General features: G+C 43.0%; 1 protein-coding gene across 1 annotated transcript in view; it reads left to right on the plus strand.

Moving 5' to 3' along the window:
- The window catches only part of MON2 (MON2 homolog, regulator of endosome-to-Golgi trafficking), a gene marked incomplete in the record, with an annotated part of 2,751,369 nt that overhangs the window by 1,043,839 nt on the left and 1,679,892 nt on the right, over positions 1-27,638 (plus strand). Inside the window, 1 exon segment of the mRNA XM_044088289.1 lies at positions 19,956-20,109. Within this exon segment, the coding sequence (XP_043944224.1) occupies positions 19,956-20,109 (154 nt within the window).

A 27,638-nucleotide genomic window follows, 5' to 3' on the forward strand; every position in this document is an offset into this window, starting at 1 on the left:
CCCCCCCCTCCCCAAGCAGCTTCCCCTGATCTCAGACCTCTTGACCCAGGGAGGGGGAAGATACTGCACCCAGACTCTCAATCTTTCAGCATGGCTTATACCCGAAAAGCTAACAAGGAGTCCCTGTTTAGCAAACAGGTCCTAGACATCATCACAGAGGCCAGAAGGCCCAGCACCAGAAAATCATATGCAGTAAAATGGAAACAATTCTGCTCCTGAAGCCATTCCAAAGGGGCCAGTACCTCCCATCCTTCCATCCCTCTTACCTTGGATTACCTAGCTGAGTTGCTCAATAGTGGCCTCTCTTTCTCCTCTATTAAAATCCATGCCTCAGCCATTTCTGCCCTTTACAATTCAGACCCACCCCTCTTCTCTCATCCTTTGATTAAGCAATTCCTCAGAGGGGCTTCTAATATCAGACCTCCCAGAAGGCCTCCCACGCCACCCTGGGACCTGAATTATGTTCTAGAAAAACTAACCTTACCTCCTTTCAAACCTGCTGCTTCTACAGAATTGAAATACCTCTTCTGGAAGACTGCCTTCCTACTAGCTATCACCTCAACCAGAAGGGTATCAGAGCTTCAGGCTCTCATGGTTGTTGAGCCCTTCATCATTTTCCATGCAGACAGGTCTCCCTGGGGACTAACCCCTCCTTTATGCCCAAGGTGGTGTCTGATGTGACCCTCAACCAGGCCATACAACTACCCACCTTCTTTCCCAACCCTCAAAACCAGGGGGAAAGTATTCTACACTCACTTGACATGCACAGACAACTCTGATACTATCTGGACCATACTAAACCTTTCAGAAAAGCAGACCAACTACTTGTCAGCTTTGCCCCTGGGGCAGAGGGGAAGTCCATTTCCAAAAACAAACCATTTCCAAATGGATATCCCACTGTATCCATTTTTGCTACAGAATACATGGGAAACCCCCTCCTAAGTCTATCCGTACCCATTCCAGTAGGGCAGCCTCCACTTCCACAGCCTTCCTCAGAGGAGTACCCACCAGGGACATCTTGGAAGCTGCCACCTGGACCTCTGTCCATACCTTTACAAAGCATTACCACCTACCTCTTTTTTCTAAGTCTAGGGCAGGGTTTGCCTCTGCAGTTCTGCAGGGCCTGCTGACCCATGCCTAGGACTCTAACCTTTCCTTCCACCCCTCTCCTCAGCTTTGGGAATCCTCCCACAGGTGATCACTGCAACAGTGAAACACGAAGAACATAGTACAGTTGTGTACAGTTACCATAAATGTAGATGTTAAAGTGTATTCACTGTTGCAGTCCTGGTTTCCCTCCCTCCATTCCCCATATAGCATCTTCCCCTAGGGGGACATAAGTTTCCCACTGTGGCTTTTGGCCACCAGGACCATTTTTCCTTATTTCCTTGTGCTTCTGATGGGTTAGGGCAAGAAAAACTGATGTAATGACGTCGGCTGCTGCTTTATAGCACTGACTGTGTGACTACAAGCTACTGCAGCTGACACAAAAAAACACTGACTCTGGTATTTGGGCCAGCCGACGGCTACCATAGCAGGGATAACCCACAGATGATGACTGCAACAGTGAATACACTTGAACATCTACATTTATATTAAGTGTACACAACTGTACTTTCTTACCATAACGTTCCATCTGTGTTGTTGATCTTCATTCATTCATTAGATTTGGTAGTGGGAATGGCCTCCTCGGAAGCCGGTGCCTGCATTGCGGCTCCGGACCCAACCGAGGCAGAGACACCCAAAGGCTTGGAAGATGAAGAAAATTTCTGCGGCATACCCAACTCCAATAGGGTCTTGGTAGAGGCCTGTCTAGATATCGAATCGGGCATCAGGGTCTGCAGAAGGACTACACTGAATTCCAGTGAACTGATGGCCTGCTTAGTGGTAGCGTCGTCTGATGGCTTAGCCTTGTGTGGTCTGTCTCTATCTTTGTCTGCGTTTTTTCGGAATGTTCACACATTGTTGGCTGATGGATGCCATATCGTAATGCGAAGACGGAATACAAAAATAACTATCTACAAAAAGAGCTCTACAGTGAATGGTTCTCGCATTAAAGAGGGCACAGAACCGGAAATGGCAGACGTAGTGGTATGGTCCTAAACAAGTGACGCAGTAAGAATGGAGGACTCTGTGTGGGATCTGCTTTCCACAGGCGTAAGAGAATTGTTAACTTTTTCGGACATCGGTTAGTGCAAGAAAAAAGATCCCCATTGAGGTACTTGGCTTTAGACGTTTTCAGCTGAAAATTCAACTTCTGGTAGTGATCGACCAGCACTCATGTGAACTGCTTCTGCTACAGGCTCCACGGCAATAAAGACTGATGTAATGATGTTGGCTGCCTTGCTTTATAGCACTGACGTCCTGACGTCAGACTACAGGCGACTGCAGCTGATGCAAAAAAAAATTGACTCTGGTATTCGGGCTGGCCGAGGGCTACCACAGCAGGGATAACCCACAGGCGACGACTTCAACAGTGAATAAACTTGAACATCTACGTTTATGTTAAATGTACACAACTCTACTTTCTTACCATAAAGTTCCATCCATGTTGATCTTCATTCATTCATTATAACCAACCTGCCACCCCCCTCCGAAAGGCTCCTGGAGGTTCGGATATGGTCCTAGTCTATGATAAGGAAGTTGCTGAGATAAAGCCTCCACTTTCTTTCCATCTTTCTTCCTTATGGGCAAACTTGATCTGAGGTAATCTAGAGAGCGGCACTATGGGTAAGACTTAGCTTGAGAGTTTTTTGGCTGGCGTGATCTTGTTATAATGGCAGACTCTGTTTAGAGGACAGAACTGACATCCATCAGTAATGAATGACTGAAGATCAACAACACAGATGAAACGTTGTGGTAAGAACATAACTTCTTTTTTTGGACATTTTGTTTTGGAGGTGGAACCACAGATGTTCATCGTGTTTCACTGTTGCAGTCATTACACTAGAGTTATCCTGATGGCAGGCTACCCGCAGTCGGCCCGAATTCCAAAGTCTAGGTCCGGCGTCGGTTGCTGTCGCCTCTTCCCTGATGTCAGTGTGCCAGTTATAAAAGATGCAGCCAACGCCATTTTCTTCAGTCTTTCTTGCCGCACGGTGCCCGAAGCAAAAGCAATTCGCAAGTGCAGGTTGGCCGACTCCTGAGATTTTCGAAATCGAATTTCAGAACCAAAGTCTTCAATAAAGCTGAGTACCCCGTTGGGGAAACTTTTTCTTGCTCCAGACCGATGTCAGTAAAAGTTAACAATTGTATTTCTTGTGGGAAGCAAATGCCTCATAAGGACTTTCACTCTTACTGTATTCCTTGCTTAGGCCCTGACCACAATGTAACTAGTTGTCGGTTTTGTGCTAGATTCAACAAACGCACTATTAAGCGTTGGTTTGATTTTGCTTTACATTACTTTGGCCGAAGGTTTAACTACATAATGCCGTCGGAACAACCGACGACCGGAATTCATAAAAAACGCAAAGACAAGGAAAAGGACAGGCATCCAAGGTCCAAAACAGGTGACGAAGCCTCTTCTAGGCCAGTCGCCGGTTTGCCAGTTCTCAGTGAGGCGCTTTCGCAGCCCCTGACACCCGCTACCTCAGAGCCACAGGCCGTATCCGACTCCCACGTGGAGACACCTAGGCCTCTGGAAACTCAAGGTATTGGACCTGCGGAAACTATTCCCTCAGATGGGTCCGGAGCCGCTGAGCAGGCATTGGCTTCTGAGGGTGTTTTCAGACCTTCACAGCTTACTATTAAGTCCACTACAGCAGCCAAGGCAAATTCAAAAACACCATGAAAGACAAGGAAACAAGTACAGGATTCACCAGGACAGTCATCCATGCCAAAGAAACAGAAGCTTAAAATGGCCGAGGATCTAATTACTTAGATCAGGGTTTCCCATCCCCCTCCTGATAAAAGGCCTAGGCAAAACACTGACTATGATTCCACTGTCCAGGTTTCTATTTCCTCTGATTCCTGTTCAGATCAGGGATATTCTCTCCCTCCCTATGAGGACTTACCTTCAGCCTCTCCGCCTGAAGATTATTCTTTTGGGAAAACCTTGCACACCATGAGGGAGCATTTCCATTGGGAGAGCCAGGATTATTCAGAATCCAAGAAAAGGCTCCGAGACTTTCTTTTATTGCCTCAGCACAGGCCCCTGGCTATCTCCCCTGTGCTTGATATTGTTGATGATGTTTTCTCTGAATCCAGTCTGTCTCCTGATTCTTTACCCCCTGCACCAGTCAAGCCAGACAGGTACTACAGAGGGTCCCAAACTCTCATAAATTTCTTTATAAAAACCCTGCTGCTGACCCAGAAACAATTTCTCAGGGTTCCAAAGGGGTTAAGGCTTCCACTGCAAAAAACTCTGTCCCCTCTGATAGAGATTCCAGAGCTCTGGATAGATGGGGGAAAAAGGTTTACACTTCTGCTACTTTAGCTGTAAGGGCTTTAAACTGCCAGTTTCACATTCTTAAATATCAACAGTACCTCATGTCTTTGTTAAAACAGAAAATGCTTACAAACTCAGAATGTCCTGACAATAAGGAAATGCAGGATTTATTGCATGCAGCTGATGGGAAAGCATACTCTGCTATGTGGTTTTGATTCATTAGAGGCTTCTTGTAGAGCCGCAGTTTCAGGCTCCGTCATTCGAAGGCATGCTTGGTTGAAAGAACAAAGTTTACCTGAACATGTTAAAGTAAAATTATTGGATGCTCCACTACAGCATGATACTTTGGTGTTAAGGCCGAAGAGGTGTTAAAGAAAATGGAGGATAAAGCAAAATCTATGCAGACAGTAAAGGATTTTTTACAGGTTCAACCACCTAGGTTTAGCAGAAACTGGCTTTCAAAAAATTGGTCCTTTCCGGTGTCAGACAGGCCACAAAGAGTCAGATACAGACACCCAAGAGGCAGATCTCAGCCCCAAGGCTCATACAGACCTAAACAATGGGGGTGCTTCAGCCCCCAAAGGAGGAGAAGACAAATCACATCCTTATAGGAAACAGTCCCAATGACTTCCCTTTACAAATGCCAAGCACTTACCATTTGGCAGCACCTTTAGGGGGGAAAGCTAGCACTTTTCTCACAAAATTGGCACATGATCACCCAGGACAAATGGGTACTGAATATTGTTTCTCAGGGTTACAGGTTCCACTTTCACACCCTTCCAAAATCAAAAGGTATGCCGGACCTGCCACAAAACCAGTGGGCAGAGGCACAAAAACAAATTTCTGCTCTCATGGACATGAGAGCTATTCAAAGAGTACCACAGCAAGAACAGGGACAAGGATTTTACTCAAGACTTTTCCTGGTATCCAGAAAGGACAAAGCCTGGAGACCAATACTGGACCTGTCAATCCTAAATACTTTCCTGGATGTTCCAAAATTCAAAATGTTAACACTGCAGCAACTTCTACCCATGCTGGCCAAGAAGTCTTGGCTAGTTACTTTGGACCTCAAGGAGGCATACCTGCATGCCCCAATCAGACAATCTTGCAGAAGATACCTCAGATTCATAGCTGGCTCAATGCATTACCAATTCTCTGCACTGCCCTTTGGCTTATCTACTGCGCCCAGGGTCTTCACAAAATGCCTGGCACCAGTAATTGCATTTTGCAGACAAAAAGGAATTCAAATATATCCCTACTTGGACGACTGCCTTATTCAAGCAGAGAGCAAGGACATTCTACTAAAGCATCTGGCATTTATAAAAAGATTACTAATTTGCCTAGGGTACACAGTAAATGAAAAGAAATCAAAACTAGTGCCCTCTCAAGAGATAATATTCCTGGGTGCAAGCTTAAATACAACTGCCCAGATGGCTTATCTCACGCCAGACAAACAAAGGCAACTGACTCATTACTTTCAAATGATGGCAACAAAGACCCAGCTCCCTGCAAGGAAAATTTTGCAGGCCCTGGGCTTCATGGCATCCTGCATTCTACTAATTCCATATGCAAGACTGCATATGAGGAAACTGCAATGGTATCTAAAAAGTGTTTGGACTCAACATTGCCACAGCCTGGAAACAGTAATAACTCTAATTCCCTGCCTGCAACAGGAGTTTCGATGGTGGGCACTGGCCTGTCACCACAACAAGGGACAGCCTTTCACCTTACCCACAGCCAGGCAGACAATAACAACAGATGCATCGGATTATGCCTGGGGGGCACACATGGCAGGAAAATGTATTCAGGGCACGTGGCCCAAGGAACAAATGCATCTTCAGATCAATCAAAAAGATATGCTAGCTGTACAGAATGCCCTGACAGCCTTCAAGGCTCTACTACATCCAGGACAACTATTACTAAAGACAGACAATACCACAGTTATATGGTACATAAGCAAGGGGGCACACATTCCTACCCCCTGTGCAGGCAAGCCATGACTTTATGGAACACAGCACCGCCCTATCAAGTACATCTGCAGGCACAATTCCTGCCAGGAACGAAAAATACACTGGCAGACGAACTAAGCAGAAATCTCATGGATCCTCACATATGGAAACTAAATCCACAGGTCTTCAGCATGATAACAAGGAAATGGGGACGCCCAGACATAGATCTTTTTGCCTCCCCTCACAACTGCCAACTACAGAGATTCTGCACAAGAACTTATCTTGGAAAGTGGATGCTCTATCATTCAGCTGGAAAACACTGACAGTTTATGCCTTTCCTCCACTGCCTCTTCTTCCCAAAGTGCTCCTAAAAGTCAGACAAGAGAAGCCAAAAATGATCCTGATTGCCCCAGACTGGCCACGCCAGCACTGGTACCCAATCCTAAAGAGCTTGTCTCAAGGCCCAGCCTGGCCTTTACCTCAAATTCCTCATCTTCTGACTCAACAGAACAATCAGATTCTCCACAGTCAACTCAGAACCATAAATCTGGCTGCATGGCAGATAATATAGCCACTCAGACCACACCTCTCTCTAAAGCTGTTATGGATGTCATTTTAGAAGCCAGGAGGCCCAGCACTAGGAATTCTTATGCAACAAAATGGAAGAGAATCTGTGCTTTGAACCAGGCACAAGGACTCGAACGACTTGTTCCAAATATACCTCAGATTTTACAATATCTAACTGAGATGCTGGACGAAGGCCTATCCTTTTCATTAGTTAAGATTCATGCCTCTGCCATTTCAGCTCATTACAATACAGAACCTCCTATTTTCTCTCATCCACTACTAAGACAGTTCCTCAGAAAGGCAAAAAACATAAGACCCCCAAGGAGAGCACCAATACCTACTTGGGACCTCAACTTTGTTTTAGAAAACCCCACACTGCCTCCTTTTGAGCCAGCCAATACAGCTGATATAAAATTCTTATCATGGAAAACTATTCTGCTCCTAGCAATAACTTCAGCAAGAAGAGTCTCAGAGTTTCAGGCATTAATGGCAGTGGAAACTTTCATAATTTTTCATCAGGACAGGGTCTGTCTAAGGACAAATCCAGCATTTATGCCAAAGGTAGTATCCAGTGTGGCTCTTAACCAAACTATTCATTTGCCAACATTCTATCCAAATCCCCAGAATAAAGGGGAGAGACTTCTGCATGCTTTGGACATACACAGACAGCTACGATTCTACTTGGACAAAACAAAAGCTTTCAGAAAAACTGAGCAACTGTTTGTGGCTTATGCTGCAGGATCACAAGGAAAGCCTATCTCAAAGCAGACTATTTCAAAATGGATAGGACACTGCATTCGCTTCTGCTATTCACAACATGACAAATCAGTGCCTAAGGGTATTAGGTCACATTCTACCAGAGCAGCAGCCACTTCAGCAGCCTTCCTCAGAGGAGTACCAACCAAAGAACCTGGAGTTCAGTGCACACTTTCACCAAGCACTACCAATTACCTCTCTACTCTAAATCCAGAGCAGGCTTTGCTACTGCAGTTCTACAGGGCCTGGTAGCCTCTCCTAATCCTATTTAGGCCCAGCCACCCAAACTCAGCTTTGGGATTCAACCCAAGTGTAATTCTGCACCCTCAGCTTCAAACCCTGAACCTTGCAGCCTGGCCAATTCCTTGAGCTGTCCAATAGCATCCCTCAGTAAGCAGGTGCTTGATGTCATTCTGGAGGTAAGGAGGCCTAGTACTAGAAAATCCTATGCTGAAAAGTGGAAAAGATACTGTTCCTGGAGCCAGAGTCAGGATGGGCACAACTGTGGCCAGCTTACTTCATATTCTTCAGTACTTAACAGAAATGCTCCACAAGGGCCTATCCTTCTTGTCAATTAAAATTCATGTCTCTGCCATTTCAGCACGTTATAATACTGAGCTACCCCTATTCTCTCACCTCCTGCTAAAGCAATTCCTTAGAGGGCCAAAATTTAAGACCCCCCCCCCAGGAGAGCCCTTACTCCAGCCTAGGACCTTAACTTTGTATTGGAAAAGCTCACTCTCCCTCCGTTTGGGCCAGCTGCAACTGCAGAGTTGAAATTCCTTTCTTGGAAAACAGCCGTCCTTCTAGCCATCACTTCAGCAAGAAGAGTGTCTGAATTACAGGCCCTCATGACAGTGGGGCCCTTCATTATCTTCCATGCAGACAGGATTTCCCTCAGGACCAATCCTTCCTTTATGCCCAAGGTGGTGTCTAGTGTGGCCCTAAATCAGTCCATTCATTTGCCTACTTTTTTCCCTAATCCACAAAACAAAGGAGAACGAATTCTACACTCTCTGGATGTGCAGACAACTTAGATTTTAATTTTATTTGGACAGGACTAAGGCTCTCAGAAAAATCTGAACAACTGCTATTTGGCTTTGCTGCAGGGGCAGTGAGGAAGGCCATTTCAAAGCAAACCATTTCTAAATGGTTAGCCTATTGCATTTATTTCTGCTACAAACACCATGGAAAACCTACCCCACAGGGGATAAGATCACATTCCACCAGGGCTGCAGCTACCTCTACAGCCTTTCTCAGAGGAGTCCCTACCAGGGACATAATAGAAGCTGCTACCTGGAGCTCTGTATATACCTTCAACAAGCATTACCACATGCCTATTTTTTTTTTATCCAGAGCTGGTTTTGCCACTGCAGTCTTGCAGGGCTTAATAGCTGGCCCTAATGCTTTCTAACTTCCTCCTCCCTTCCTTAGCTTTGGGAATGAACCCAAAGGTGATGACTGCAACAGTGAAACACGAAGAACATCGAGTGTATTCACTGTTGCAGTCCTGGTTACCCTCCCTCCAGCCCCTTGACTTCTCTTGGCTCTACCTTTCCTTCTTGTTTGGTTTAGTTTTCTGGTGTATTTGCTTTTTGATGGAGGGTGTACCATAACATATAATTGCTTCCCATTGTGGGGGCACCTGACATCTGGGACAAGAAAAACTGATGTAATGGCGTTGGCTGCATGTTTTATACCCCTGACGACCTGACGTCATGGAAGAAGAGACAGCATCCGAAACAGGAATCCAAGACTCTCGTATTCAGGCTGGCTTAGGGCTACCTGCAGGAAGATAATCCAAATGTGATGACTGCAACAGTGAATACACTCAAAGATCTACATTTATGGTAAGTGTACACAACTGTACTATACTAGGGGGGGTGTTAGATCAGGGAGGAATTCTTTCTACCAACACCATTTGGGGATGAGATAGAATGTACTGATTTTTCCTTGATGAGTTATGCATCAGATAAGCAATTTACTACAACAGAAATGGACTCCTTTGATGGCACAAAATGTGCAATAATTACAAAAGATGATTTTAATGTTTTCAATTTTTCACAAATAAGCATTAATGATGTACATATGTCTCTTTTTTTCAAAATGATTTTCTTTTTTACGAAATTTTAGACAGTATGTGGCTAAGGTCCTTACTAACTTAAAATTGTTTACAAAGCAATTAAATTTGAAATTGTTCTTTAATGACAAGCAAGGGAGTATTAACATGCAAGTACCTAGTTTAAAAAGGAAAAGTAATTTTATTCCACCAGCAAACACAAGTATTATTACTGTTGAAACTGTAAGTGAAAATGCAATATGTGCTATGATGTTGAGTGTACAACAAACGCTGACAACTTAACTAGTGATGAAAGACACATTTTAAGAGACTTGAATGATCGGTGTCAGATTAGAGTTATGAAACCAGAAAAAGGTGGGGGGATTGTCATAATGAATTAAGAAGATTGTGTTCAAAATGTATGAGTTGCTGAATGACAAGTAACACTTATGAGAGAATATCTATTAATGAACTGAGGAGAGCATACAGTAAAATAGACTGGGTCTTGTTTGACCGTTTGTCAGGATGTGATAGATCAAATTGAACACAAGTTCATGACTGTGGATTTTTCAGTGAATCTCACACATATTCGGGATACCGAAAACCCACAGAAATTTACAAAACCCCCCATTCAGACCAATTGTTGCAGCGACAGGGTCAAAAACTGAACCAATAGCTGCATACATTGATTTCTGGTGTAGAAATGTACTTAAATATTACAAGCACATTTTAAAAGATTCATGGCACTGTTTAGAGACATTTCTATTGCAGAAGAGTTTGTATTCATCACAGTAGACGTAATGAATTTATTTACAATACCACATAAAGAAGGGTTGGTGTTGTTTGAAGAAGCCCTTACGGGGAAGGATGATATACACAATGTTAAAATATTTTTACTGGTGGAACTTATGAAATTAGTACTAAACAACAACTTTTTGTTGTTTGAAGGTGAACTTTTTCACCAAATTTCAGGTGTAGCCACGGCAGCCAAATGCACACCAATATATGCTAACTTGGTGCTGGCGCAATGGGAGGAAAAATGGGTCTTTCCATCAAAGTTTTATGACAAAGTCATTACATGATTAAGGTTTTTGGATGACATTCTCATCCTGTAGAAGGGTACAGATGTTGAGTTTGGTGATTTTATGGAGTACTTAAACAACACCCCAACATTCTTAAAATTTACCCACAAAATTGGGAAAGATATGATAATTTTTTTATACATTTCCCTGTCTTGGGATAAAATTAACAACAAATTGAACTCTAGGGTGTACATAAAAGATACGTACTCTAATTCACTGCTTCATTACGACAGTTGCCATCCAAAGCATCAAAAGGAAAGTCTAGTAAAAGGACAGATGGTCAGGATCTCGAGACTGACTAGTAATGACAATGAATTTAAGGACGAGATGTACACCCTAGTAGGAATGTTCAAAGAAAGAGTTTCTTATTAAACTTAGAAATTAAATTTGTGAAAGAAGAAAGGACAGGTTTACCCCCATTTTATCCACTGACCCATGGGTTCACTTTGGATGCAAGACACAATAATATGTCAGTTAGTGTTTTGGTTCTCCCTTACAACTATGAAGCATTAAAAGTTAGATGGTTAGCAACACATGGGACTTAGTTTTGGGTCCTGAGCTCAAAAATATCCTAGGTACTAATCTAAGAACCACTTTTACTAGGGGTGCAAATTTAAAGAACTGGTTTGAAAAACCTTGTAACAGCAAAAGGCTTAGATCTACCATGTCAAAGTTTAACATGTATAAAGCTTGTAAATACATCAATATAGGGAGTCTATATTATATTTTCGAAAGTTTCTAACATCGAACACCATATGGTCGACACCATATGAGCGGTTTGTAATTTCGAAAATATAATTAAAAAAAAACTATACTTACCTAAACACTGTAGGCAGGGGGGCAAGACCCCTGCACCCCCCAAACCCCCGCTACTTAAATATTCCTACTCTGAGATCTCACTGCATTGAAGTAAAGGAAAAATATTCCCTACGGCGATTTCCGTGTTACGTGCACAACGTTTCGACAAATCAGGTATGCTCAATACGCATTTGCCGTTTACAATTTTTGATCACATGATAGGAACCCAATACAGGCCCCTATGTGATGCTAGAAGGGTACTGTCGTACTATCCCATGTCCTGGCCACTGTAACACTAAGATGATGGTATATGTGGCAACATGTTTGTCTTGCCCAGCTTTTTACGTGGGCAAAACCACTAGAAAATTAAAAGAAAGAATTTTGGAACATGTTAGGAGCATTAATCGGGAAAGGAAAGAAAGTGCATTGTACAATCACTGTGTGGGATGTTATAGTTTCAAAAAGTTTATATTTTTTATTATTGACAGGGTGATTGATTATGGTAGAGTTGGTGACTTGAAAACTTACTTGGAAAAGTTAGAATTAGATTAGCAGTTTTAGGACCAATGCTACAACGTTCCCTGGTATAAATGACAGTGTTTCTTTAAGTTCAATCTTGAAACTAAAGACAGCTCAGATTTGATTTGTATGTTATAAATGTTTGGAACAGAACATAAGTATTGGATATTCAAAAGTTTATTAACTTCATTTTACTTTATTTTTTTATGATTGTGTTTTTTTAAGAATGAGATAAAGTATTGATTAGTGTGAGGTTTTCAAATGTAAAGGTGTATGAGATAGTTTTTAAAGCTTGTGGTTTAAGTTATGTAGAAGGAACTACATCATTAACTCACCATGTGATGTGATTTTAAGTGTTTAAGGGTGGGTCTAATGTGGTTAATTCGCTCTGATGAAGCCCTGAGGTTACAGGGTGAAAGTGCTTAGTGACATTTACTATTAAAGTTTTTCCAGTTCATTGATTGTGGTCACACCACAGTGGTGGCGTTTTTATTTTCTTTTGTATTTATGTTGTAGTTTGGACATATTTTCTTTTATTTAAGAATTCAAGAAGGAATGATGTGAGGCAACTACATCCAAGGTTAGCCTTTAGTTAACATTAGTGTGGGCATCTAAGTTGCAAGCTGGAAACATATCCAAATGAATTTTCATGTAAAATATGTAGGAGCAATAGTTTTTTTATCAGAACGGCTGTTTTGTCAGTATTAACAATGAATATAAATGGCCTTGTTTGTGTGTAAATGTGTATTGAAAAGCATACCGTTAAAATGATATAGTTTCCCTTATTTTTGGTTGAGGTAAGTGTCTAGAAGATTGTTCTTAGTTTAAACTGTAGACTAATTTTTTAACAAAAATACTTAGCAAAACAAATAAGCAATTCACAAAGAGACAATGGGAGGAGATATGTATGGCTCCCAAATATGTAAGAAAGTCTAGGAGGTTTAGGATTTTTGCCTGTCAATGTTTACACAAGGTAGTTTTATACCCCAAGCAGACACCAGTACATTTTTCCTAAAGTAGATGACAAATGTTGGAGTTGTAATGGGGAAGAAAAAGGAACCTGGGAACATATGATGATCTTCATATTTCACTGTTGCAATCCTTACTCATGGGTTTTCCTGCTGTGAAAGCCCTTGATCAGACTGACAGCCAGAGAAAAAATTTCCCTCCTCCAAGAGCTGGCGGACACCCTGACTGGCATCAGTACACTCAGGTATATAGGGAGCCAGCCAAAATCATGATTTCAGTCTTTTCTTGCCATCACACCCAAAACAGTGTTTCAGTGCATTGGTTGGTCTGCACCAGAGAGAAATCATCTGAAAGCTAAGTACCCCACTGGGGAACCTTTTTTACATTTTTGACTCGTGTCAGAGAAGGTGAATAAGTGTCTGTGTTGTGGTAAGCAGATTCCACACCGAGGCTTCCCATTCTTTTTTGTGTCACCTGTTTAGGCCCAGATCACAACATAGCTAACTACCATTTCTGTGCTTGTTTCAACTCTAGGACTATTAGGCATAGGGGCAAGATCATAGCTAGGCACCTTAGTGTTGCATCAGGTTCTCAGTGTCCGATTGGGTTTGCCAGTTCATCTAAGGCTGAGCTTCCTAAGCGCAAAAGGGATAAAGAAAAATGACCCAGGCTCATGATCGCTGAAGAAGGCGAGGTGCTTTCATAGCCCCTTCCCCGATTAGGTAGTGGCGCAGGCCTCTGTTGAGACCCATCCAGAGTCTGATATACTGTCGGGTCACTCAGCTTCCACACAAGCCTTAGGACGTGTTTCATCTTTCAGTTCTGGGGCCGCTCTGCAGGCCTCAGCTTCCAATGAACATGTTCAACCGGAGAAGCTCCTTTGCAGCATCAACCAGTGCCAGCTACACATTCCTCTCAGGAGACTGGCATCAGAATTGCGGATGTATCTAGGCCCAAACTGAGAGCTACCTCAAATAAGGGAACTTCCTCTGGGCCTGTGCCTACTGGCTCCCACATCCAGGGTTATCAGCAGGACTTGGTGAGGCTAATTGAAGATTTAATTTCCCTGGTCAGATCCAGGCAACACTGTGTTGAGTCTTGCTCAGGGAAAATGAAAAGGGGCACTACTTCAGAAGTCATTTGTGATCCTTTTGAATTAGCTGAAGATTCTGACCAGCAGGAGGAGTCAGTTTTTGATGAAGTACCCTCCCTGACTTCATTTGAGGAGTCAGATTCTGAGGAAATCATGGCTTCTGCCCCCCCCCCCCCCCCAGGGCATTTCTTTGGGGAAACTCTTCATGCCACAAGGGAGCATTTCCAGTGGGAAGCCCAGGATTACCCATAATCAAAAAAAAATTAGGGAATTCCTTGACCTGTCAGAGCACAAGCCTATTGCTGTCCCTCCAGTTTTAGAGGTTGTAGAGGATGTTTTCTTGTATTTCTGTTTGAATCCAGATTCCCTTCCTCCAGCCCCTGAAAAACTAGATACATTTTATAGGGTACTGGACTGTCTTAAACATCTGTTTAAGCAGCCCTCTACTGGACCAGAGGTTGTGACCCCAGGACCCAAAGGATCCTCCAGCCTCCCCCCCCGCCCATTGATAAATTGAGTAGGGCTCTTGATAGATTTGTCAAAAAAGTTTACACCTTTGGCATCTTAGCTTTGAGGGCCCCTAACTGTCGATTCCACATGATAAAATACCAACAGACCATTCTAGATCAGTTGAACCAAAAACTTAAAACTGTTGAGGACAGAAATCTTTCCAAAGAATTACTGGAACTTTGTCACTTTAGCTCTCAAGTTGCAAGGCATTCCTTACAGTATGGCTGTGATGCTATGGAAGCTTCCATCCGGGCTGCAGCTACTGGTTCTGTTATTTGAAGACATGCATGGCTAAAGGAACAATCCCATCCTGAGCTTGTCAAATCAAATCTTTTGGATGCCCCCCTGGACAAAGATTTCCTCTTTGGGCCCTAAGCTGAGGTTACACTTAAAAAAAAAAAAAAAAAGTGGAAGACGAAGCTCAATCCATCCAAATTTGCAAATTGTTAAAGACTTCCTTTGGCCTTCTAGATTCAGTAGGAATTACCCCTCTGAACACTGACCCTTTCCGTCACAATCCGAAACCATGCAGAAAAAGCCATCTAGGGAAAGGACACAAAGGCAACAACAAAAACCCAGGCAGTGGACTTCAAACATTCCCAGACAAGGGAGTTCTACACCACAGGCCCCTGGCAGAGAGCAACAATGTCTCATCAATCCCAGTCTCTGTTCCCCCTTCCCTCCCCCCACAAGACTAGAAGGAAGACTATCCCTTTTCAAGGAAAATTGGACTCATCACTTTGGACAGGTGAGTTCTAAGCATTATTTTAAATGGTTACAGGCTCATTTCAAAGAACCATTAAAGCACTCCGGCTATCCAGACATTCCACCAAACCAAAGGACAGAGGCCCTTTGCCAGATTCAGAATTTGTGCTCCCAAGGCTCAGTGGAACTAATTCCAGGACACCTAAAAGGAAAGGGTTTCTACTCGAGGCATTTCCTGGTTCCCTGAAAGGAAGGCTCTTTGCATCCCATGCTAGACCTGTCTGCCCTCCGTCATTTCTTGTTGGTTCCAAAATTCAAAATGTAAACTCTTCAAAAGCTGTTACCCATGATAGCCCAATAGGCCTTTATGGTCACCCTGGATCTAAAAGATTCCTACTTGCACATTCCCATAGAGGAATCACACAGAAGCTTTTTACACTTCAGAGCAAGTACCAATTACTGTCAATTTTCTGTTCTGCCCTTTGGCTTGTCTACTGCTTCCAGGGTCTTTACAAAGTGCTTAGCCCCTGTGATCACTTTTTGCAGGACTAAAAGAGTCCAAATCAAGCCCCTTCCTGGACAACTGTCTAGTGCAGGCCATAAGTCTTTTCAAAACTCCACTTATATCTGGTGTTCACACAGAATCAGCTGACCTCCCTGAGTTTCACCCTAAATTAATGCAAGTCAAACACAGAACCCCCTACCAGGATTGTCTTCCTGGGAGCTCTTCTGGACTCATCCCTTCAAAAGGCCTTCCTACCTCCAGGCAAGGTCTCTTTCCTGACTCAGTACTTCCTAAAGATCATGCGTTGACAATGCCTCACAGCCAGGGAGTTCCTCAGAGGATTGGGCTACATAGCATCTTGCATCCTCATGGTCCCCTTGGCCAGGCTCCGCATCAGGAAGGTCCAGTGGTACCTCAGAAATGTGTGGTGCCAGCATGCACAACCCCTCTCAACCAGGATACAGCTGATCCCTTGTGTCAAGGAGGAACTTGCATGGTGAGCACAAGCTTGTGCTCAGAACCAGGGCCTTCCTTTCAGGTACTCACTATGGGCGCCTTGGAGACAGCTTGGGGGCCCATTTCAAGCACTTGCAGACTCAAGGAAAGTGGGACAGCCAGTTCAGAGGCAAACACATAAATTCAAAGGATCTTATGGCATTTCAAAAAGGCCTGGTAGAATTCAGAGAAAAATGGAAACCAGGGGTACTTTTAGTAAAAAGAGACAACATCACAGTCATGTGGTACATAAACAAGGCAGGGGTACTCATTTCTACCCTCTCTGTTGCCTAGTAATGCAAGTTTGGAAGACCGCTCACTCTCTGGGGTTACGCCTTTTGGCACAGTACCTTCCAGGTACTCAAAACCTTCTAATGGATCACCTCAACAGAAACTTGATGGACCCCCCCCCCCCATGAATGGCATCTGCATTGGGAAACATTTTTCAGCATAGCCAAAAAAATGGGTAGTTCTCCGAATAGACCCCTTCGCCAACAGGGAAAATGCTCAACTGAAAACATTCTGCTCCAGGAGCAACCTACCCTCAGTGTGGAAGACAAGTGCATTTTCTTTTTTGTGGACTCACCTTTTCATCTGTGCATCCCACCCTTACCTCTGCTTCCTCAGGTGCTTCTAAAAATAAGGGAAGAAGGGCCAAGGTCAGTACTAATAGCCCCAGACTGGCCCAGGCAACACTGATACCCTCTGCTACTCAACCTAACCAACACAAAACCATGGCAGTTACCTCAGCTTAGCCAAGATCTCTGTCATCTTTGACTACCAGACTAATCTGGTTGACAAGGGCCTCTCTTATTCCTCCATTAAAATCCATTCCTCTGCCACTTCAGCCCATATACCTGTTCTACTGCCTATCTTCTGTCATCCCCCTTCTTAGACAATTTCTTAGGGGAGTGATTCACATCAGGGCTCCCAGGAGACAATCTACCCCTCCATGGGACCTCAGTTTTTTATGCAAACACTGACCCTGCCTCCTTTCAAACCAGCATTTTCTGCTACCTTAAAATTTCTAACTTGGAAGACTGCCCTTTTGCTGGCTATCACATCTACTAGAAGTGTCTCTGAGCTGCATGCTCTTATGGGGGTCTGTTTTAGATAAACGAAAGTTTACCTTAGCGAATGCTCTAATAATCAAAAATCCCGGACCTCGAAATGCTTTTTGTGAGATTGCAGTACAGTGAAGATCAGAATATTTTCCCTTTCCTCACTGTAGTGCAATCTCTGAGTTGGTATATATATATATGTTTAGCGGGGGGTATGGGGGGAGCAACCTCCCACAATAGCGAGTTCGAAGTCTGGGATTTTTGATTATTAGAGCATTCGCTAAGGTAAACTTTCATTTGTCTAATATAGACCCTCTTACAGCAGTATAACCCTTCCTCATCTTCCATCCAGAAAGAGTCTTCCTCAGGACTAACCCTTCCTTTATGCTCAAGGTGCTCACAGACACATCATTTAATTAAGCTGTACATCTGTCTACTTTCTTTCCCAATCCACAGAACCAAGGGGAAAGAATTCTTGATTCCATGGATGTACATAGGCAGATATGCTGCTATCTTAACAGAACTAAGACTTTGAGAAAATTAGACCATCTCTTTGGGGTCTTTGCCACCAGTTTTGAAGGAAAACCAGTTTCCAAACAGATAATCTCCAAATGGATTTCTCACAGTATCTATTTTGTTACAGCCCTCATGGTAAGAAGCCACCTGATGCTCTCAGGATCCACTCTTCTAGGGCTACTGCTACTTCTGCTGCCTTTCTCAAAAGATGTCCCTACCAAGGACATTCTAGAAGCTGCTACCTGGACATCCGTGCATACCTTCATCTGACACTGCCATTTATCAGCTTTTTCCAGGTCCATAGCAGGATTTGCCACTGCCATTCTGCATGGCATCCTGTCCTCTCCCTGATCTACCTTCCACCCTCTCTTCAGCTTTGGGAATCATCCCACAAGTCAGGACTGCAACAGTGAAACATGAAGAACATACTGCAGTTGTGTACACTTAAAATAAATGTAGATTATCGATGTTCGAGTGTATTCACTGTTGCAGTCTTCTTTCCCTCCTTCATTCCCCCTTAGCCTACTGGGTTGACTGTTGCAAACTTCCTCTTGAGCCAGGGGTAACCTCCTTTCTGTCCCTTCCCTTGCTTTGGTTCTCTGGCTTTAGCCTTTACTTTAGGAACCATCTTGGGGGGTTCTTACCCTCAGGGGAGCAAGAAAAAAACTGAAATCATGACGTTGACTGGCTCTCTGTATACCCAAGTGTACTGATATTAGTCAGTGTGTCCACCAACTCTTGGAGGAGGGAATTTATTTCTCTGGTAGTGTGGCTGGCTAAGGGCTTTCATGGCAGGAAATCCCAGAGGTCAGGACTGCAACAGTGAATACACTCGAACATCTGCATTTATGGTAAGGTGTAAAAAACTCTACTTTTTGGAGTATAATGAATTTCAGGAACACTAGGCTAGCAAATAATTTTTTGAACTGGGATAAAGGATCTGGATTGCCTAAACATAGTAATGCTTGTATTTATTTTTCATGGCTGCCAAAAAAGCAATTACTAGAAAATGTAATTCAAAATCTGTTCCATATATAATAGAAGCTTTGAACTTTTTACAGGAGGTAGAAGAGCTGGGGATGTTATGTTCAGAAAGGCAAAAGAGCAAATGTTTTTAGAAATTGAAATTGTGGGAACAATGCATGTAGAATGATGTTCAGGAAGAGGAGTGAGATTTCAGGAAAGGCAGGAATTGCTTAATTTATGTAATGTTGTAATGAATGGAAAAATTGTTCAAAGGAAAATGTATGCATGCTCCATGACAATAATAGTGGAAAATCTTAATTTTTATTGACTTTTCTAATAAGGTATTGTGAACTGTTACTGTTGTTTAAAATATGATAACTTACAAAGCTGTTTAAAAAAGACCTGGGAGTTTATCAGCTACCATTATTCTTTGTAAGGTGGAGGCTTTATAGCTGTTCCCTGCCTGAATCAGTCATACAAGGGGGGGTCAGATTTTTTTTGTTGTTTCTTATGATCTTTCCAGCGTTTCCCTTTCCCCTGCTGTTAGATGCAGTTATGTAAGCATAAACAGAATGAATGTGTGTTTTCGTATACATATGTCCCCTCTACCTACTTAATATTGCCTTTCTGCTGCAAGCTCTATAAGTTTCACTGGTGGGACTTTCAAGCATTACAAAAATCCATACCTACCCTTCAAGAGAGAAGAGGTTACCACTGGTTATGCCCATCAGCCTGCTGTCTGTCTTCCAGGCCATTAAACTTGGGTCATTGCTGGTGTCACAGATTGGATTTTTCCCTCTGTGCTGTTGGTTTGTCTTATTCTCATGTCATTTTCTCTGATAACTTCTGCTAAAGGTATGCATTATTCACTTAAAACAAAAATTAACATTTATTTTAGATTTGTTATCTTAAGCTGTATTGATACTAAGCTTTATGTGAAAAGACATACTTCACACCTCAGAATATCTTGAAATGTATACTTTACTCATCGTCACTTAACTTGTTTTATACAATTTAGCAACCAGTAATCCTGGTGCCCCAGTTGCTGCCCAGACTGGACCAGGAATGATGGGAGTAACTGGCGGAGTGACACCACAACCTGCATTTGAGTATAGAGGAACCTGGATTCCCATCTTGAGTGTAACTGTACAGGGCAGTGCTAAAGCAACATAGTGAGTATACTATTTTTTTTCTGAAGAGCAGCAACAATTTTTTATAGATGTTATTCATTACTGCCTTGTTTTTTAATGCTGCTGTGGCCACAAAATCTGACTACAGTGTTACTAGCCTTTGTAACTTTACTTGTGTTCTATAACATGTACTTCTCTAATTTCTTTTTCATTCACTGCAAGGTGCATAGTCATGCCCTGGAGCACATCTGAGTCACTCAAGTAGTATTTGCATCAGAATGCAACTTTTTCCCCAGTAGTAAATTGTTTTAGTTAAGATTCAAGAGTATGAAATAATGTTACTCTACTGTATAAGTCTTCACTGAGCAAGCTGTTGGCTGTAGAAAATGACTGCAGGTGCAGTTTCCGACCATTTTGATGTCAGTTATACATTGTTTCTTTTGTTCACGGTTGTTGTGGGAACAAATGGCTGTAACTAAGGAAATTATTCTTTTGAGCTTCGACATAGGATCTGGATTGCCTAAACGTAGTAAGACTTTACTAACTTTAATGCTTTGGGCTGTTAAAAAGGCAACTACTAGAACATGTAAATAAAAATCTAAAAAACTGAAACTGAAATACAGAGTATTGCAAAGGAAATAAAAAATAAAGGTGGGAGCGTTTGAAAAGGGAAAGAGCATGTTAGATAAAAATAAGAATTTGTGGGAACTGTACACGCAGAATAATGTGCAGGAGGAGAAGCAGGAGTGATGTTTAAGGGAAGGCAGGAACTGAGAAATTTATGTACTGTTGGAGTGAGTGGTAATTATTAAAAAGAAAAGACGTATATGTAATTATAATGCATGAAAATAAAAAATGTTGATAAGGCTTGATGTTCTTCATCTCACATTGCTGCAGTCATAACCTGTGGGTAGTCCGCTGTCCTCGGTCGGCCCGAATACCAAAGTGTTAGGCTGGCGTCGGTCATGGTCGCTCAGATCTGACGTCAGTACACCGTGGTACTAAAGCGCATGACCGACGCCATATCCTCAGTCTTTCTTGCCGCATGGTCCGAAGCAGAAGCAGCGTTTTGCAAGTGCCGCTCAAGGCCCTGAAATTTTCGTATTCTGAGTTTCAGACCGAAGACCAAGTTGGGCTAAGTACCCCGTTGGGGAATATTTTTGTCTTTTCTTGCCTCAGTTAAATCCGGATGTCAGAAAAAGTGAATAATTGTATTTCTTGTGGGAAACAGATACCTCATAGGGATTACCACTCTCTCTGTATTCCTTGCTTGGGGCCTGAGCACGACGTAGTCGGGTGTCGCTTTTGTGCTAGATTTAATAAGCGCACCATTAAACGCAGGTTAGATTGTGCTAGGCTTGTCTTCGGTAAGCGGTGTAATTAGAATATGCCGTCGGATCCTCCAACACCCGCTACCGCTAAGAAGCGTAAGGAAAAATCGTTAAAGTCCAAGCAGGATGAGTCGTCCGTTACGGACGCCGGTTCTTTAGAAACTACGGTGGAATCTGTGGATCCAGCCGAGGTTTCAGCTGAGTCTCAGGGGGGAGCCTTTAGTTTTGCAGGATGTGGCCTCTCAGGAGTCGGGTCAGGCTGAGGGGGCCTCTCAGGTCTCTGGAGTCCCTTCTTTGCATAAGGTGGTTAGGCCTTCTACTTCTGTCTCTAAGGTACCTTCCAAGGTCAGGCCTGGTTTGTCTTCCTCTGGCGTCAGCCCTAGTTCTGCAGGTTCTGTACCTAAAAAGCATATGCTGAAAATGGCAGAAGATTTAATTACCTTAATCAGGGGTTCTTTGCCCCCTCCAGATAAGAGGCCTAGGGTGGAGCCAGAGGTGGAAGGATTGGAGCATTCCTCAGATTACTCGGAGTCTTCGGCTGAAGACATTCAGGATTTTCCTCCTTATTCTGATTCAGATGCAGAGGATTCTAGTCCTTCTGCTTCCCCCCCCCCAGAGGATTTTTCTTTTTCTGAAACCCTGCATTCCATGAGAGAGCATTTTAAGTGGGAAGGTCAGGATTTCTCAGATTCTAGAAAGAGACTTAGGGAATTTTTGTTTTTACCACAGCATAGGCCCTTGGCTATACCCCCTGTTTTGGATGTTGTTCAGGATGTTTTCTCTGAAGCTTCCCTTAATCCTGATTCTTTGCCTCCTGCCCCGGTCAAGCCAGACAGGTATTACAGAGTGCCTGAGGCTCATAAATATTTGTATAAGAGCCCGAGCTGACCCGGAAACTATTAGCCAGGGACCTAAGGGTGTCAGGGCTTCTGTTGTAAAGAATCCAGTTCCTATGGATAAAGATTCTAGAGCTTTGGATAGGTGGGGTAAAAAAGTGTATACCTCTTCCACTCTAGCAATGAGGGCTTTGAATTGCCAGTTTCATATGCTGAAGTACCAGAATTTTCTCCTAAGTCAGTTGAAATCTAAGGTAGATGCTTTGGCAGAGGGCATTGAGTGTAAGGAATTGCAGGATTTAGTTCATGCCTCTGATCAGGTGGGTAAGCATTCTTTGCAGTGTGGTTTTGATGCTCTTCAGGCCTCTTCCAGGGTGGCTGCCACTGGATCAGTTATTCGTAGGCACGCCTGGCTTAAGGATCAGAACTTGTCAGAGCATGTTAAAGCTCGAATTTTGGATGCTCCCCTTCAGTCTGAAGTTCTGTTTGGTTCTCCTGTGGAGTCAGTTTGAAGAAAATGGAAGACAAAGCTAAGTCTATGCAAACAGTTAAGGATTTTTACAGGTGCAGCCCCTAAGTTTAGCAGAAATTGGCCTACTAAGGGATGGGCTTATCCTTCTTCTGATTTACAGTCTAGGGGCAGATCTAGACGTGGTAGGGGCAGAGCTCATGCTCAAGGTTCTTTCAGGCCTAGGACGTGGAGTTCCCCTGCACAATCTTCAGGTGAGGGCAGGGGCCAGCCTTTTCGTAAACAGACCCAATGACCTGTATCTCCAGCTGCCAGATCCCTCCTGTCTGGCAGCTCCTCTGGGAGGAAAGTTGGCACTTTTCAGGCAAAATTGGCTTTTAGTCACTCAGGACAAATGGGTGTTGGACATTATAGATAGAGGCTACAAGTTTTATTTTCACACCTTGCCTCCTTTCAAAGGCATGCCAGACGTTCCTTCTCAGCAAAAGGTGGAGGCTCACAAACAGATTTCTTTACTTCTAAAAATGGGGGCTATCCAGGAGGTCCCTCCATCAGAAGTAGGCCTAGGATTTTATTCTCGCCTGTTTCTTGTACCAAAGAAAGGAAACACTTGGAGGCCAATTCTGGATTTGTCTATTCTCAACACATACCTGGACATTCCAAAATTCAAGATGTTAACTTTGCAACAACTTCTGCCTCTGTAAGGCAAAGATCACTGGATGGTAACTCTGGATCTCAAAGAGGCTTATCTTCACATTCCTATCAGGCCCAGCTGCAGGAGGTTCCTGCGTTGGCTGGGACTTTACATTATCAGTTCTCTGCATTGCCCTTTGGCTTATCTACTGCACCCAGGGTGTTCACAAAGGTCCTGGCACCGGTGATAGCCTTCTTAAGGTTAAGGGGAATACAAATTTATCCTTATTTGGATGATTGCCTGATTCTGGCTCAAGACAAAGTCAAGTTACTTCACCATCTACAGTATGTTATGACAGTGTTAAGGTGCCTAGGGTATTCTGTGAACGAAACAAAGTCCAGTCTAGTACCCTCTCAGGACATGTGCTTTCTGGGTGTGAGACTGAATACAGCCTCTCAGATGGCATTTTTGACCCCGGACAAACAAAGAAATCTTACCCTTTACTTCCAACAATTGTCTCTACGGTCCAGGCTGACTGCAAGGACAGTCCTTCAAGCCTTGGGGTTCATGGCATCTTGTATTCTGGTGCTTCCCAATGCCAAACTGCATATGAGGAAGCTACAATGGTATCTCAAAAGCGTATGGACTCAACACTGCCACGATTTGGACACTGTCATTCAGATGATACCTTGCATCCAAAGGGAATTTTTGTGGTGGGCTCAGGAATGTCACCTAAACAAGGGACTCTCTGTGACCCGACCAGAGGCGAGTCAAATCTTAATGACAGATGCCTCAGACATGGCTTGGGGAGCACACTTCAATGGAAAATGGGTTCAAGACACGTGGCCTGCCAGACTACAACATTTGCATATCAACATGAAGGAGATGTTAGCAGTCCAATTTGCATTGATGGCTTTCAAGGATCTACTTCACCCAGGACAAGTGTTGATTCAGACAGACAACACAACAGTCATGTGGTACATCAACAAGCAGGGGGGTACCCATTCGTACCCTCTTTGCAGACAAGCTATGATTTTGTGGGAGACTGCTCTCAGTTTGCACCTCACCCTTCAGGCAAGGTTTCTGCCAGGAGCACAGAACTCCTTAGCAGATGTTTTGAGCAAACAGATGGTGGATCCCCATGAGTGGAAATTGGATCCTCATGTTTTTCAACAGTTGACTGTGGCGTGGGGGACTCCAGACATAGATCTGTTCGCTTCTCCACTGAATTACCAACTGCCAAAGTTTTGCACAAAGCTGTTTCACCCAAAAGCTTGGAAAGTGGATGCTCTATCATTCAGTTGGAACAACCTTCACGTTTATGCCTTTCCTCCTCTGCCTCTCCTTCCCAAGGTGCTCCTAAAGGTCAGACAGGACAAGCCTTGCATGATTCTGATAGCTCCAGATTGGCCACGGCAGCACTGGTACCCTCTGCTGAGGACTTTAGTATGGGAGCCTCCTTGGCCTTTGCCATTAATTCCACACCTTTTGTCCCAGGCAAGCAATCATTTCCGCAATGTCAGGATTCAGTCCCTGCATCTGACAGCCTGGCATATTCTGTTTTAGACCCTGGGGGGTCGCAGCTTCCTCAACAAGTTTTGAATGTCATTTTGGAGGCCAGACGGCCTAGTACAAGGAAAGTTTATGCTGATAAATGGAGGAGATTTTTTCTTTGGAGCAAAAAAAAGAGCTTTGATGTTTCAGTGCCTAATTTAAGTGTTTCACTTCAGTGTCTTACAGAATTATTAGACAAGGGTTTGTCCTTCTCCTCTGTAAAAGTTCATGCTGCAGCCATTTCTGCTCACTATGACTGTGACCCACCATTATTCTCTCACCCTTTGTTCAAGCAATTTCTTAGAGGGGCAAAGAACATAAGACCCCCACGTAGAGCACCTACTCCTTCCTGGGATCTCAATTTTGTGTTGGAAAAGCTCACTTTACCTCCTTTTGAACCTGCAGCTACTTCAGAGTTGAAGTTTTTGTCTTGGAAGACTGCTTTTTTGTTGGCCATTACGTCTGCTAGAAGGGTATCTGAATTACAGGCTCTAATGGCAGTTGAACCCTTCCTGATATTTCATAAGGATAGGGTCTCACTACGTACTAATCCTACTTTTATGCCTAAAGTTGTTTCTAATGTGGCCTTAAACCAATCTGTTCATCTGCCTACATTTTATGCTGATCCCCAAAATAAGGGGGAGAAAATTTTGCATTCTTTGGACATTCACAGGCAGTTACGTTATTATTTGAGCAGAACTAAAGGGTTCAGACAGTCCCAACAGTTATTCATTTCTTTTGCCTTGGGATCTCAAGGAAAACCTGTTTCAAAACAAACTATTTCTAAGTGGATTGGCCATTGCATTGCTTTTTGTTATTCTCATCATGGTAAGGAGGTTCCGGCTGGAATCAGACCTCATTCCACTAGGGCTACTGCCACTTCTACTGCTTTAAGGGGAGTAGCTACTAAGGATATTTTGGAGGCAGCTACCTGGAGTTCAGTGCACACTTTTTCTAAACATTACCATCTTCCTCTTTATTCCAAATCTAGGGCTGGGTTTGCCACTGCAGTTTTACAGGGCATGTTAGCAGCTCCTAATGCTATCTGATTTTACCAACCTCCCTTTACCTTTGCTTTGGGATTCTACCCACAGGTTATGACTGCAGCAATGTGAGATGAAGAACATAGTACAGTTTTGTACCTACCATAAATGTAGATGTTCTAGATCCACATTGCTGCAGTCCAATTTACCTCCCTCCTTCCCTCTGTAGTTTGGGGTGGCTGTGTGGTTTGTGGTGTATCTATTGTTGCTATTTTGGTGATTGGGTATTTTTCTATTTTTGGCTATGGCCTTTCTTTTTAAGGCCTTCTGACATCTGGGGCAAGAAAGACTGAGGATATGGCGTCGGTCATGCGCTTTAGTACCACGGCGTACTGACGTCAGATCTGAGCGACCATGACCGACGCCAGCCTAACACTTTGGTATTCGGGCTGACCGAGGACAGCGGACTACCCATAGGTTATGACTGCAGCAATGTGGATCTTCGAACATCTACATTTATGGTAGGTACAAAACTGTACTTTTTCTTTTTCTGTTAATGTATGGATGCCTATGTCTTAAGTGGAAATTTAGTAAAGTTGTAAATAAAAAGTCACAGTATAAGCAGCTGTTGCTTTTGCCAGTACTTTAACTTAGCAAGTTGTCTTCATCAGAGAGATGAGTCCAAGACTTTCTTCAACATCATGTGGTGGTGATAGAAACCCAATGTACAAACAGAAGCCAGTAGATGTGTCCACAGACGTCAAGCAGAAGCCAGTACAAGTAGAATTAAAGGAATATGAAACCTTGTGTATTTATTGAAATTTGATTACCTGGAAAGTTTGACTGGGTAGGTGCCCATTTTCAAGGGAGAAAAACTCCAGTGTATTATCTAAACATTTTAAGAACAGTAATTTTACAAGCTTCAGAAATAATACAAACATATCTGTGCTTTAAATAATTATACCAAATTAGATGTAATGTGACAACAATGGTTAAAAATATATGCAACTTGTATTATAATAATTTAATATTTAGAGAAACTGTAGCCAGTTTAGAGAAATTTAAAGTAAGTTAGTATAAAATGAACAGGAATTGCAGTGTGCAGTGACAGAAAAAATGGGTTATGACAAATTTATGTAGTCAGGGAACAGAAACAGATTGAAGTTAGGAAGTGAGTAAAGAAAGAGGGGGCTAATGAGGTGTAAAGTATGAGCAAGTACTTGTTCATATTTAGTGATATAGTTTTTTCCTGGATTTGTGCAAGAGCAGAGACAGATATTGGCTAGGAAGTCATTCAGAATAGTTTTAAAGGACTGGAGGGAAGGTAATGACCTGATAGGTACAGTAAGGAGTTTCAGACCTTAACAACAGGGATCAACAATTTGAGTTTAAAGCCTCCAGAACTGGCTTCTCTTCACAGTCCTCCACCTCTAATAGTAGCCTGTACTCTTTAATGGGCTGGATAGCAAGTAGAGATAGGTGGATTATTAACAATAAGAATTATTATAATTGTGATTCCATGGGACTAATTTATATGGCTACCTGTCTGATTTGTAACTCTTTCTATATATGAAAAACAGAAAGAAAATTAAAAAGAAGGATATACGAATATTTTAATGATATTAAGAATTGTAAGGATACAAATGCTTTGTTTAAGCATACCAAAGAATGCACAGGAGCCAATTTTAGATTTATGGTGCTAGAACACACACAGAGAGATATAAGAGGAGGTCCCTGGGAAGAGAAAATTGAATATAGGGAGCT

Source organism: Protopterus annectens, chromosome 11.part0 (genome assembly GCF_019279795.1).
Source record: "Protopterus annectens isolate FY-2018-M chromosome 11.part0, PAN1.0, whole genome shotgun sequence".
Classification (NCBI taxonomy): Eukaryota; Metazoa; Chordata; order Ceratodontiformes; family Protopteridae; genus Protopterus; species Protopterus annectens.